Raw genomic sequence first — 14,240 nt, 5'->3', positions numbered from 1 at the left:
TATAGTATGTGAAGTGAAACAGTGGTTAGCACAGTGATCAGTTTAGTTATTAACAAGGCTTATAGTACACTGAGCTATGGATGTGTTAAAGCCAGTTGCTATATCATGAGCACCTCTATAGTGGATTATGGTAACAAATCTACCCCTGATCTAATGCAATAGTGAACTGTTAATACAGTAATATGCCTACAAACTTGAATATTCAGTCGGGAAAGGTAACAATCAAACCTCTGGCCCAAATCAAAATGGCAAAAGCAGAGTTGCAACTTACATTTTTTTCTTTATTATGTACAAAGGACTCCAGCACATTTCAATATCCTCACAAGGCAGCAGGATATTATTGAACTCTTCAACAGTTACAATTTGAACAGATGAATTACACAAGGCTTAATAAGGCAGAGAGGGAAGAGAGTCAGAAGCTAAGAAGCATGACAGCAACAACAACAAAAACAGCAGTAGTATGTATAAAAACATTTGACAGCCTCCCAACTCTTCCTTTGTGCCACATCAAAGAACCCTCCAAAGAGGAGGGAGGGGTAACTGACAATGTAGAAATGGAAAATATTAAAGCAAAAAGATATACAGCTCATTATCATATCAAGTCCCAAAGGTACTGACTGTAGTGATAGTTGAGCCTTCAATCTCCCGACTCTTCCGATTCCCAGCTCATGTCGTGACCAGAAATGACCCTCGACCTCCTCATACTGTATGCTTTCATAGCCTACTACTATCTGTTTGATGACTGTGATACTGTTACATCAATATAAAGTGTTATTAACCCCGTCTGTTGACAGCAACTCAAACGTAAACAACAAATATGTATCAAAGTTGAAGTGATCCTGTTTGTGGGAATGGTTGATGACAAAGCTGTGACCAGAGAACGCATGATATCCACTGGCTCTAGACTCATTATTATCTCTTGTTTTTTGTTTTTTTAAACCATTCATCATATATAGCTTTCATATACAAAATGTATATACATATTATATAAGATTTTGGAAGGACAGGCTAGGCCAATCTAAAATGTACAAATACTCTTCCAACAGATCAGTTAAAACCTTTCTGTGTTGTTAAAATTCGTAGGCGTTTTAGTGCTATAAATATGTTCAAGTCAGATAAATATTTACTATGACCATGACGGTGGGTGCCTGTATCTGTATATCGGAACAACAGCAGGGGGCACCATGGCAACCTTTACGGTACAGTATACGGACAAGAAGGGACCCTTTGAACCGGTTTACTCATTTTTCAAGTCATTAAAAAACAGGTTGGTTTTCTATTAAAATACAAGAAATTGCACATATCTTTTCAAGCGCCTCATCTAACAATAAGCCAGTTAAGTTTTAATACATAAAGGCTGCTAGAGATACTTCGACATGACTAAAGTGACACAATTGGGAGACATTAAGCAGTAAAAATAATGCTTATTGTGCAGATTTGGAGTAAAGGTGTGTTATAAGCTTCAGAAATGGAAACACAACATTCCCACAACTGGAAAGTGGCAAATCCACTTCATTCTGTTCTCGGGCCCTCTAGAATCACCTTCACATCCCTTCATTCTGTTCTCTGGCCCTCTAGAATCACCTTCACATCCCTTCATTCTGTTCTCTGGCCCTCTAGAATCACCTTCACATCCCTTCATTCTGTTCTCTGGCCCTCTAGAATCACCTTCACATCCCTTCATTCTGTTCTCTGGCCCTCTAGAATCACCTTCACATCCCTTCATTCTGTTCTCTGGCCCTCTAGAATCACCTTCACATCCCTTCATTCTGTTCTCTGGCCCTCTAGAATCACCTTCACATCCCTTCATTCTGTTCTCGGGCCCTCTAGAATCACCTTCACATCCCTTCATTCTGTTCTCGGGCCCTCTAGAATCACCTTCACATCCCTTCATTCTGTTCTCGGGCCCTCTAGAATCACCTTCACATCCCTTCATTCTGTTCTCGGGCCCTCTAGAATCACCTTCACATCCCTTCATTCTGTTCTCTGGCCCTCTAGAATCACCTTCACATCCCTTCATTCTGTTCTCGGGCCCTCTAGAATCACCTTCACATCCCTTCATTCTGTTCTCTGGCCCTCTAGAATCACCTTCACATCCCTTCATTCTGTTCTCGGGCCCTCTAGAATCACCTTCACATCCCTTCATTCTGTTTTCGGGCCCTCTAGAATCACCTTCACATCCCTTCATTCACAAAAACCCAACATTGATTAACTCAATTGGAAAGGCATAAGCAGAGAAGAAAAACTGACACAACAAAGACAGTGATGTAGAGACAAGCTTCAAGAGGGAGAAAACACATAGCTGAGACAAATACATACGGTAGTGAAAACATTTTAGCAGGGGAGTGGACCAGTGTACTTTTTAGTGCTAAACTAATGGCAAGGAGTATAGCCTAGCAAACAGAAAGTATGGATTATATAAAGTGACATACAGCAATGTCACTACTAGAAGTCAGTCCCATCTTCATTTGTGCGTTATAAAAGTCAATATAAATATGTCATAGAGAATGTAATACACACAAGTGAGCGAGCTGTCGTCAGGGTTACGTCAAGTAGCTTACTCAACTGCTGAGTACACTCTGGCACATTCACATTGAAGGTTCAGTTCAGTTTGAGGGAAAGCTAGACCATGTAAGGAAGCTTCCCACTGCGCAAAAACTGCTTGAATCAATGTGGTTTCCAAGTCATTTCAACGCAAAAAATTAAATATGACGATGTTGAATCAATGTGGGAAACTTATTGGGTTTTGAAAAAGTCATTAATGTAAGGGAATTTCATTTTTCCCCCACCCAACTGTTAAACTAAACCCTGACATGGTGACATTTTTGGTTGATTTGACATTGAATTTATGTTAGTTGACCACTCAATAAGATTTCAGTTGTGTTCAAAGACCTACAGTACAAGCAACCGCACCCCAAACAGATATCATTACAGAGGAGCAATGCAATGCCAGGGTTAGGGGAAAACACAAAGTGCTGTCATGGATTAGGATATAGGCATGTTCAATATCAATATCACCTTGATGTACTACCCACATTTACTAACTAAGCCATTTGATTTCATGTGTATTGTCTAGGTGTCTGTATCATTTGGTGTGGTAAGGCAGATGCCAGCAGAGACGATAGATTCATCATCATCAAATAGGTATGGATATAAACTGTACACCAATGACAAGGTTGAAATGACTGATTGTATGACTAATAATTTCCATTGCTGACGCGTTAATTTCACAGCATTACTCATTTGTGCCATGTAGGAGCGTTGCTACAGAGAGAACCAGATTGACAGGCCCATCTAACACACCATAGGCTACTTTCTCACGAGGGGATTTCTGTGCCTTTGACAGTACTGCTCCTCCTGTCTTCAGTCTCCCCTTTGATAAAGGTGAAGCTTCAGATACATTAGTTGCCGTGTTCTCCAAGAGGAGGTGCAGAAATGTAAACATGTTATTAAAACCACAAGCCAACAACTATGACAACGAACAAAGAAGAGATTCAAATGGACCTATCTATATGACTAGAGTTACCATCAAGCCCATTGTGCCCTTAGGCACAGATCTAGGATCAGTATACCTATCACAAACCCTAACTGGAACTATTAGGGGGAAAACTGACCATAAATCAGTGTCCAGGGAAAACTCCCTCATACTCCATTTCGACCCTCCAGCTCCAGGCCACATTGTTTCATCCTGCTATTTCTCAGGGGTCTGTCTGAACAAGGCGGTGTTCAAATTCACAGATCTATAAATCATCTGTACATGGATCCTTATATACAAAGATGAGTGAATCTACATGATGCTGAGCACAGTCCCCCCCTCAAAAACAAGCAGGTAGCCCTTCTCCCCACCCCCCATGAATGATTAGCCAGGATGCAGAGTTGTTGAAAAAGGACATTGGTCTTTACTCCTCTTCTTCCTCGCCCTCCTCTTCTTCTCCCTCCTCTTCTTCTTCCTCCTCCTCTTCATTTTTCAACTTTAAGCCTGCCATCTCTCCATCCTCCAACTCTCCCTCAATCCCCTCTCCATCCCCGTCTTCATTACCAAAAGGATCCTCAACTTCTTCCTTCTCATCTCCGTAGGAAGAGATGGGTGAGTATTGGGGAAGGAATAGGTGAGAGCTATCGAGGGACTTCGAGCTGGGTAGAGGGGAGATGATGGGGCCAGAGAAGGGGCCAGAGATGGGGCAAGAGATGGGGAGATGGGGGAAAGACTCAGGGCCAGGGCTAGGTTGGGGGTCCCCTGTCCCTGTTGTAGTAGCAGCAGAACCAGCCACAGCAGCTGCAGGAGGGGGTACAATACCAGCCCCCGGGCCTGTTGAGAGAGCCCCAGTGTCAGGTAGGTACTCCCTGATCTCCCCTGGCTCCAGGGGGTCTGGTCCACAGGGGTCATGTTCGCTGCAGGACAGCCGTCCGTCCAGCTTTGAGATGAAGAGCATCCCGTCGCGGTGCAGTGTGCAGTAAGAGCTGGGACACATCTCACAGAAAGAGGCCGCCTCCTTACCACACAGGTCACAGTGGTGCCACGGGCACTCCCACCGACCTGCAGCACAGAAAAGGCAGTCAGACGCAGTATATCAGACAGAAGCAGTCAGACACAGCCCTGCATCAACCGTAACAGAGAAGTAATCAGCACACTGAGACTGCTAACCAGTGATCTGACAGTCATCAAACAGTGAAAATGCACGAAATACGTCATGTACAGTATATCATTCTCCAATCACACAATCCTACAGTAACAGCGAGGAAATAGAACAAACCCCTACAAGCTATGATAACAACTCAATCATTTCCTCTGACAGGAACCTAACTGGGCCACTGACCTGCAGGCCTCTTGGTGAGGTTGAGACAGTCTGCGTGGTAAACTTTGGGACAGCCTGGTCTCTTACAGGACACAATCTGTCCCCCGTCCCCACAACTGAAGCACTCGTCCTCCCTCTCCTTGGTCACTTCCATCTTGTTCTTCCGTTTAGCCTGGACCTTTTTCTTCAGCTTGCGGCCCTTGTCGTCTGCTGGAGGGTTATTCTGGGGAAGGATGAAGAGTCAGGCTGTTAATAGAGACACAGACACCCAAACTGATGATGCCCCTGTCAATCAAATATCTCATTCCCCTTGACATTACTAATATTTTGACTACTGTATCAAGTGCCCTTGAATTTGTGGAAAAATATTTTAAAATAGCAATTAATATTGTTTCTACTATTTCATTCTACTATCTCATGTATCTTATTCATTCTGTGGATCATGTCATCAAACCCAATATCAGCATCTCGTTCCAGTGTCTCCTCTCACCTTTGGCCGGACTCCTAGGAAGCCGCTGCAGTTTGGAGCTCCACATTTACACACAGTCTTCCCATTGGCCAGACACTCCAGATTGTAGTTGAAAGTCAGCTCTGTGCCTGGAGACAGGCAGAATGACCCATAGAGGACAGATATAAACCAGTATACACAACAAGTGATGCAGAGATGGACATGAACTGCTGATGAATTTACCTATATAATTACCTTATAATAGACTAGTACTGTAAATATACTGCGTATGGACTACTCTGTCTTGGTGAATATTATGCAACTTCCTTTCCTTCTTTAACTAGTTCAATGCTACTCTTCTATTTCTCCTGCTAATGCATATGTAATGAAAAGTGTTGCCAAAGTCAAAGCTTTAACATAGCACAAACTCCTCATGCCAAATCTCCGCTCACCTTCAGGGACGTCTATTAGAGCGAAGAGCCCCACACGTGTATCTCCATTCACCGTCCACTTCTGGGTCTCACAGTTGGGCTGGCAGCTGTGGTTCATGAAGCGGGCCTGGTTCCCCTTCGGACCAGCGTCGATGATCCGATCCTGACAAACACACCGAAATTAACAACACTGTTCAATCATCAAGTCTGCTTGGGTGTCTTTGTATTACCATGCAGGCAGATGTAATTTTCTGAGGTGAAATGTAGAAAACCAAGAGAATCCTCTTAAAACAAGAAACCAATAATGGTCAATAGCAGTGATAATAACTAATAACAACCAATAGCATTAAAGATGCAATATGCAGAAATCGCTCCGCCATTTCCTGGTTGCAAAAATCTAATAGTTTGCCTAATTTCAGTTTATATGGCAAAACAAGCAGTCATTGTGTAGAAAATCATTGTACCATCTAAACCACTGTGAAATATATTTTCCATAACCTAAAATATTATATTTTCAGCTGTTTGAAGCTGGTGTTCAAACCCGAAAGTACAACACGCAAGAATGACACTTCAGAACAGGAAGCATAGAAATCTACTGCTTCTACGACTTGCTTTCAATGAGAATGAGAGATCTATAACTCACATTTCTATCTGAAAAGTTACATATTGCAGCTTTAATAACCCATGACAACTTCCTGTAGAGGTCATAAGATTACAGAGAAAACTTCATGCCAAGAGACAGTCCCATGAGAGACTTCTGACTTATTTTCTGACTCCCAACCGCTCCCGCAAGAACTGGTCCCGAACCTGACTGCAGTCCCGTAATGTTATTTTAGGTGTTTGTGACCGGCTTACTTTGCAGCCCTGGTCCCAGAAATTTTGCCAACCTAGTTGAGATCAAAATGCAAGATAAATAACCTAAGAAATACAGTGGCAATAAAATGTATGGGAACCCTTTGGAATTATCTGGATTTCTGCATAAATTGGTCATAAAATGAGATCTGATCTTCATCTAAGTCACAACAACATACAAATACAGTGTGCTTAAACTAACAACACACAAAATATTGTATTTTCCTTGTCTATATTGAACACATCATTTAAACATTGTAGGTTGGAAAAAGTATGTGAACCCCTAGGCTAATGTCTTCTCCAAAAGCTAATTGGAGTCAGGAGTCAGCTAACCTGGAGTCCAATCATTGAGACAAAATTGGAGATATTGGTTAGAACTTCCCTGTCCTATAAAAAACACTCACAAAATTTGAGTTTGCTATTCACAAGAAGCTATGCCTCGAAAAAAAGAGATCTCAGAAGACGCAATATTAAGAATTGTTGACTTGCATAAAGCTGAAAAGGGTTATAAAAGTATCTCTAAAAGCCTTGATGTTCATCAGTCCAAGGTAAAACAAATTGTCTATAAATGGAGAAAAAGTTCAGCACTGTTGCTACTCCCTAGGAGTGGTCGTCCTGCAAAGATGACTGCAAGACCACAGAGCAGAATTCTCAATGAGGTTAAGAAGAATCATAGAGGGTCAGCTAAAGTCTTAAAGAAATCTCTGGAACATGCATCTCTGTTGACGAGTCTACGATACGTAAAACACTAAACAAGAATGGTGTTTATGGGAGGAGACAACGGAAGAAGCCGCTGCTGTCCAAAAAAACCATTGCTGCATGTCTGAAGTTCGCAAAAGAGCATCTGGATGTTCCACAGCGCTACTGGCAAAATATTCTGTGGACAGATGAAACTAAAGTTGAGATGTTTGAAAGGAACACACAACACTATCTGTGGAGAAAAAAAGGCACAGCACACCAACATCAAAACCTCATCCCAACTGTAAAGTCTGGTGGAGGGAGCAGCATGGTTTTGGGCTGCTTTGCTGCCTCAGGGCCTGGACAGCTTGCTATCATCAACGTAAAAATTAATTCCCAAGTTTAAGACATTTTGCAGGAGAATGTAAGGCTATCTGTCCACCAATTGAAGCTCAACAGAAGATGGGTGATGCAACAGGTCAACGACTCAAAACACAGAAGTAAATCAACAACAGAATGGCTTTAACAGAAGAAAATACGCCTTCTGGAGTGGCCCAGTCAGAGTAAAATACATGTGTTATCAATATCTATATCCAGTCAATGTAAATAGAAATCAGTTTAAGCTAGAGATATGTGCATTGGATGCGTCTCAATCTACCGCATCCGCCAATGTCGAAGTTCCGCATCTGCGGTGAAAGGTGACAGAGCTAGAGCGGTGTTTATCAGACCATGAGACATCCCGATGAGGTGCAACAGCACCTCTTCAACCTCAGGAGGCTGAAGAAATGTGGCTTGTCATCCAAAACCCTGACAAACTTTTACTGATGCAAAATCGAGAGCATCCTGTGGTGCTGTATCACAGCCTGATACGGCAACTACACTGCCCTCAACCTCAAGGCTCTCCAGAGGATGGTGCGGTTTGCACAACACATCATCGGGGGGAAAATAATTTCTTCCCTCCATGACACCTACAGCACCCGATGTCACAGGAAGACCAAAAATATCATTAAGGACAACAACCACCAGAGCCACTGCCTGTTCATCCCGCTATCATCCAGAAGACAAGGTCAGTACAGGTGCATCAGAGCTGGGACCGAGAGACAGAAAAACAGCTTCTATCTCAAGGCCACCAGACTGCTAAACAGCAATCACTAAACTCAGAGATGCTACTGCCTACATTGAGACCCAATCACTGGACACTTGAATAAATGGATCACTAGTCACTTTAAACAATGCCACTTTAAATAATGGCACTTTAATAATGTTTACACATTTTACATGACTCATATCACATGCATGTATCACTGTATTTTATACTATCTATTGCACCTTGCATATGCCGCACAGCCATCGCTCATCCATATACTTATATTTACATATTCTCATTCACCCCTTTAGATTTGTGTGTATTAGGTAGTTTTTGGGCAATTGTTAGATTACTTGTTAGATATTACTGCAATGTCAGAACTAAAAGCACAAACATTTCGCTACACTCACATTAACATCTGCTAACCATGTGTATGTGACCAATAAGATTTGATTCAATCTTTCTTATATCTCTTAGATATGGGACAGACACTTCAGAACAAACTTCCTTTAGATTTCTGTTGTTCCATGAAGTGAATCTGTTATTCAATGCGTTTGTATGGGCTAATAGCAGTAAGGCCAAACATTCTTTTCATCAAATCATTTTTTAAATATATATTTTGTGATACCTCAAGGCGTCTTAAAATTCTAAATCAAATAGCTAAATGATCCTTGGTATAACCTTCTTCAAATAATACCATATAATATAGTTTAGTAGAACCCCCCCTCTCCACCCTGGCTTAGACAGGGCTATGCTGTGCTTCTCCACCCATATAGTATAGTCTACATGGTATTTAATTGACCACACATACAGGCACACATGATTTCACACGCCCAACAAAAGAGAAGATATGTAGGCTACTGAAACTAGTCAATCAGCAAGAATTAGGTTATTAGAGTTTGTGAATATTGCAACAGAGGTGCTTTTAATACAATAGATGCAAATAGCCTACAAAACAAAGACAACCGTTTTGAAATAATATATTTGATAGGACTGGGCAATTTGCAGGCAGACACAAATAAATGTGTCTTCAATATATATTTCCAGTCAATGTCGGAGCCAAAACTTTAGCCTGTCATATTTAGTAAGTTCATTTCCATGGAAATTACGTTATCACTTATATTTCATATGTCACAACGATTCATCGATACGTATGCTATGATGCTGGTAAGGTTGTCTCTCGCACCTACAGTACTGGTCATTAAAAAAGCTAGCTAGCTGATGGATGCAAACAATGTTCTTCCCCAAAAACATAGCAAAACGACATAATCTGTTTCATTTCATTTACATTTAAGTCATTTAGCTGACGCTCTTATCCAGAGCGACTTACAAATTGGTGCATTCACCTTATGACATTCAGTGGAACAACCACTTTACAATAGTGCATCTAAATATTTTAAGGGGGGGGGGGATTGTTAGCTAGCTAACTATATAGCTTGGTGTCATCATCTAAAATAACCCTAATTTATAAAACAGTTCTTATTTGAATAGTGGTGGTTGGAGCCATCTATGAGAAGCTGGATTAGCCACAATAGTTCACATTGCAGTTAGCCTTCAAAATAAAAGTATGTCATTGACAGTGATGCAATTTAATACAAATAGTAGAATTAGTAGAATTATGCCATAATTGAATAGATCATAATAAATGAGGTTGGAATGTTGTTATACAAAATCAACAAAAGACAATAATTTGTTAATTTGACAAAAATCTGTCAAAATCACACTGGATGTATTAGAATATAGAATTGCATTGGGGGCATACTTATTTCATTGTACAGCCTTACCTATGAATTGTGAATCAATGACATGGGGCATCAGTCTACTCAATGACACCCAGAGAACATTACCGTTGTAGCTCTTATTGCGGGACTCTGAAACAACTGATTTGAGCCACATTTATTGTCAACCTACTATGTGTATTGAACATTATTCCAAAATAAAAACAATACTGTGTGGATGTTTTGGAGTCTGATAACTCTGAGGAGGGCGTTGTGAAAAATATCTTGGGTATTGAGTAGACTGATACCCCATTTCATAGATCCCCAATCCTTTGGTTAAAGCTGGACAGTGCAATATGAATGTCAATACACACAATAAGCTGAGTGGGGAGGTGATTTCACACAGTCACAGTCACGCAAAAAGAATTACAACACTAATATTTGCGTAACTCTTCACAGTTGTGTTCTATGGGTGTTACCGAGTAGACTGATACCCCATTTCATTGCTTCATATTCCAACCTTATTTAACATTATCTAGTCTAAATATGGCATGATTCCACCAATTGTAACCTTCTGCATCACTTTCAAAGAGGTACTTTTATTTTGAAAGCAAACCGCAAATTTCACTATTGTGCCTAATCCTTATTGTGGCTAGCTTCAAAACACATAACCCGGTCCGGTTGAGTCTCACTAGCCAGATGAAGCTTGCTGGGTGCTTATAACGTTAGCTTTGGGCAACTGGGTTAAGTAGTTGGCTAGCTATTTATTTTCATGAACTGAAGTGCAATTTCAATAGGTGAACAAGTGGTTACCTAGCTAATACTTACTCACAAGGACTCCTAAATCATTGCTAAGAATAATGAAAATGACTGCAGTTTCTACTGATCATTGTTTTCAGGCTGATTGTATTGGTGCCAGCTAGGTACCAAGCTAAAGCTAACTAGCTACCCCAGAAGTAGAGGTCAAACAAATAATGCCTTATTACTTACTTATTGTAAACACATCGTTCGTGGCTGGTGTGTGCTTGTTTACAGACTTTTTTGTTCAGCTTTGACAGTGCTACTGTTAGTAGTGGGGGCACGTGGCTTGCAAGTACAAATTCAGCACACACAACATTCTATAATAGAATTGTGTTATTTGACGTGTATCTTTTTTTGACACGCAAAGACCCAAACGGCGTTCCATAGTATGCTGACATCACCTGGTGGTAAATTAGTTAATAGACCAATAAGAAAGAGAGTTCCAATCCTCTCTGGCAACAGCTTCCTCTCTACGCTCAAAACACTCCCAGACAGTCCTAGAAAAATTCTTGCTTGAGAAATTGCCCTTTGCTAAGAAGCTATTTTTGTTTGCTTTTGACCATTTTAATTGAAAACAATCACAGTAAGGTACTAAATTGTTACCCAGAAATGATTTGATATTGAGATATAAACGGCTGCATTAGACCTTTAAGTCCTGACTCCTGAACCCTACCTTGTCCAGGGTCAGCATGTAGAAGTTACAGATGTCGTTATCCTGGGCGTGTTTGATCCTGGCCCGACACTCCTCCTCATCGATCACCTCTCCTACATACTCATTCACAAACTCCCCCTGAGAACACACAACCATGACAGTCAGCAGGAGAGATACGGTGGAACACTCATTCTAATATTAATCATCAGGTATGAAAGTAAGGTGTTACAGACCAGTACGGCGTCCCGGCAAAATACATTGTGGGGGTACACTGTGCTGGTAAAACGTGAGCCTATCACAATTAATACAACATGCCCAAAAACCTATAGTCAATCACGTCATTACTTAACATTACTGCATGTCAGCTGCAAGAGAAATGAGCAAATTGACTCTATACGCTCCAAATTGCGTTGTGGTTCGAGGAGAACACTTGCATTTAGTCAAGGCAGAGATGAGTAGCCGAGACCAAGGCGCACGTGGATAACATTGGATGCATCAATTCAGGCTACAAGCGTAGGCCTAATGACAATCGCAGAATGTCATTACAATACATGTACTGTAGGTGTTTTGTAACAGATGTCTCTTTCCATTCATCACATTTCAGGTGCACAGGGCACTGTTGGGGTTTGGATGCTGAAATGTTCCAACAGGAGCACCTTTGTTAAGTGATTGTTTGACAATCAGATGAAAAAAATGATGATTGCTTGTGTTTATGCCACATTAAAATGGATAGGGGGGGCTGGATAGGGGGCTAAGGGAAACTAAGTTTTCCCTAAAATAAATGTAATTAAATTGACAACATTATATAACCTAATTAGCTTACTCTTGTCTATACAGCAATAAAGAAAATTATTTAACATAGGCTACTACAACAGAAAGCATGATTTGACCACAGAGGATCATTAACTTCTTAAAAATAAAAGCTATGGATTGTTTTAAATCGCATAGCCTACAGTCGGAAGGGCACGCATTTTGGGCAGCGCGTGCTGCAAATACCAAGTAAATTGTTGAGTTGCGACTGTCAGTGAAAAGCAGAGAGACCCAGCCAGGCATATCACAATATTTAAAATACAATTGCGTAAAAGCTTGAACAGCAAATGGCTATTGGAAAGTTTGGAAAGCAAATGGCTATTGGAAAGTTTGGAAAGCAAATGGCTATTGCTGTATAGAGATAACAATGAAAAGACACCAATCTGTCTTTTAGTTATCAAAATTCTTAACTCTATTGATTGAACAGAAGCCTTATTGGCACCAGCGGAGAACATCAGCCATATCCCCAGTGAGTGTGCATATTCACTGTCTTTATCATTGGGTCAGTGTTACTTTTGTTTGTTTTTGGAAAATAATTTCCTCCTCCAGGTTAGATGGATGTCATATTGTATTTGTGTCTCCCTTTTTCGTAGGCCAATTATATGAATCGGACAATATCGTTTTTATTGATCTGTTTGTCAGTGTCAGCAGAGTAGGCTACCCTGTAATTTTTGTAGTATACTTGGGGGGTCCCGTACCGGTAAGAAATTAAATCCATGATTTCTTGAACAGCCAAAAGATTGTGCACATTTTCTAGAAAAAAAGTCTGCTGGGACTGAAATCTGTTGGGATTGAAGAAGAATCAAAGTCCCCTTTCAATTCCATAGCTTTTTGAAAATAGTTTTAGCCCCAGGGGATACAGTTTCATGGCGGCACATTGACCTCTACTTAATTTACTCTATAGTTGACATGTATTACCTTCTTGATGTCGTGGGCACAGCGGAGGCCCCAGCCTCGTGCCAGCGTCCTGAAGATCTCCACCTGGCTGTACTGTCGCTTGGTGAAGGCCTGGTTAAGACAGCCCTCCCCTGCTGGGCACACTTGGGGGTGGCACTCATACATCAGCATCCGGTTGATACACTCAGAGTCAATGCCACAAGGGTTCTCGTCCGATGCCTTGCAGTTACAGCGCGGGATCTCTGATAGGTCGGCCGTAATGAACTGCACCTTCCCGATTGGCCTATTCACCTGAGGGGTAGGAGAGTGATGTCAGAGGAATTAAAATGTCAAGGGGATGTTCTAATACTTCTACAACTCAAAACTTAAACTTCATATATACATTTTGTGTGGCAAGAGGTGTGGCAGTTACCTTGATGTGTCTGTATGGCGGGGGTTTCTTGTCGTTCCTCCTGTCCTCCTGAAGCTGTCTCAGTTCTTTCTCTGCCTGCAGTTTCAAAAACCTGCTAGCAGCTTCCTCCAAAGCTGGGGAAAGATCAACATTAAGTCAACAACAATCCTTTTAACTTTGCTTTGTGGAAAGTAACTACTTTTTACGTGGGAACAAATAGTTACTTCGGAAGCGACATCAACTATTTGAATACAGATCCCCTAAAAGTACTACTTTTAAAACTATCTGAATACAGATCTCAGGAATTAACTACTTTTGTAAACTATTTGAATGCAGATCTGAGCGAAGCCTCACTACACTAGAAGGTTTCTCCACTGACAACACTGAGTGGATTGCCGAGCTAGAGGCAGCTGTCTCTCATATGAAAATGGCCAACACAGCTTTACTTTCCAAGGTAGATTCGTCGGAGAATTATACTAGAACGGAAAACATCTGGATTGTTGGCATCATGGAGGGAATTGAGACTGGAGTCAACCCTGTGAAATTTGTCTTCAACATGCTGGTGAAAGTGATGGGTAATGGTGTCTTTGTCAGTCTTTTTTGAGGGACAGACCCTAATTTTTGACACACTGGCCGGGGTTAAAGCATTCTATGTCCGGTGCATAGCGTAAAGTTGATA

General features: G+C 41.2%; 1 protein-coding gene across 7 annotated transcripts in view; it reads right to left on the bottom strand.

Annotated features, from left to right (window-relative positions):
* Positions 1-260: 260 nt before the first annotated feature.
* LOC124011037 (histone-lysine N-methyltransferase, H3 lysine-36 specific-like) overlaps positions 261-14,240 on the bottom strand; it is a 36,048-nt gene continuing 22,068 nt past the window's right edge. For 6 of the 7 annotated variants that reach the window (XM_046324013.1, XM_046323982.1, XM_046324019.1 and 3 more), the window contains 7 exons: positions 13,583-13,695; positions 13,192-13,461; positions 11,485-11,601; positions 5,697-5,838; positions 5,287-5,393; positions 4,818-5,019; positions 261-4,537 (listed from right to left, as the gene is read on the bottom strand). In XM_046324013.1, coding sequence (XP_046179969.1) covers positions 3,900-4,537; positions 4,818-5,019; positions 5,287-5,393; positions 5,697-5,838; positions 11,485-11,601; positions 13,192-13,461; positions 13,583-13,695 — 1,589 coding nt within the window. In that variant the 3' untranslated portion in view covers positions 261-3,899. The remainder of the gene's footprint in view (positions 4,538-4,817; positions 5,020-5,286; positions 5,394-5,696; positions 5,839-11,484; positions 11,602-13,191; positions 13,462-13,582; positions 13,696-14,240) is intronic. The other variant, XR_006834537.1, reaches the window with a different exon arrangement.

Source organism: Oncorhynchus gorbuscha, linkage group LG02 (assembly GCF_021184085.1).
Source record: "Oncorhynchus gorbuscha isolate QuinsamMale2020 ecotype Even-year linkage group LG02, OgorEven_v1.0, whole genome shotgun sequence".
NCBI lineage: Eukaryota > Metazoa > Chordata > Actinopteri > Salmoniformes > Salmonidae > Oncorhynchus > Oncorhynchus gorbuscha.
This window is presented reverse-complemented; position numbering and strand designations above follow the sequence as displayed.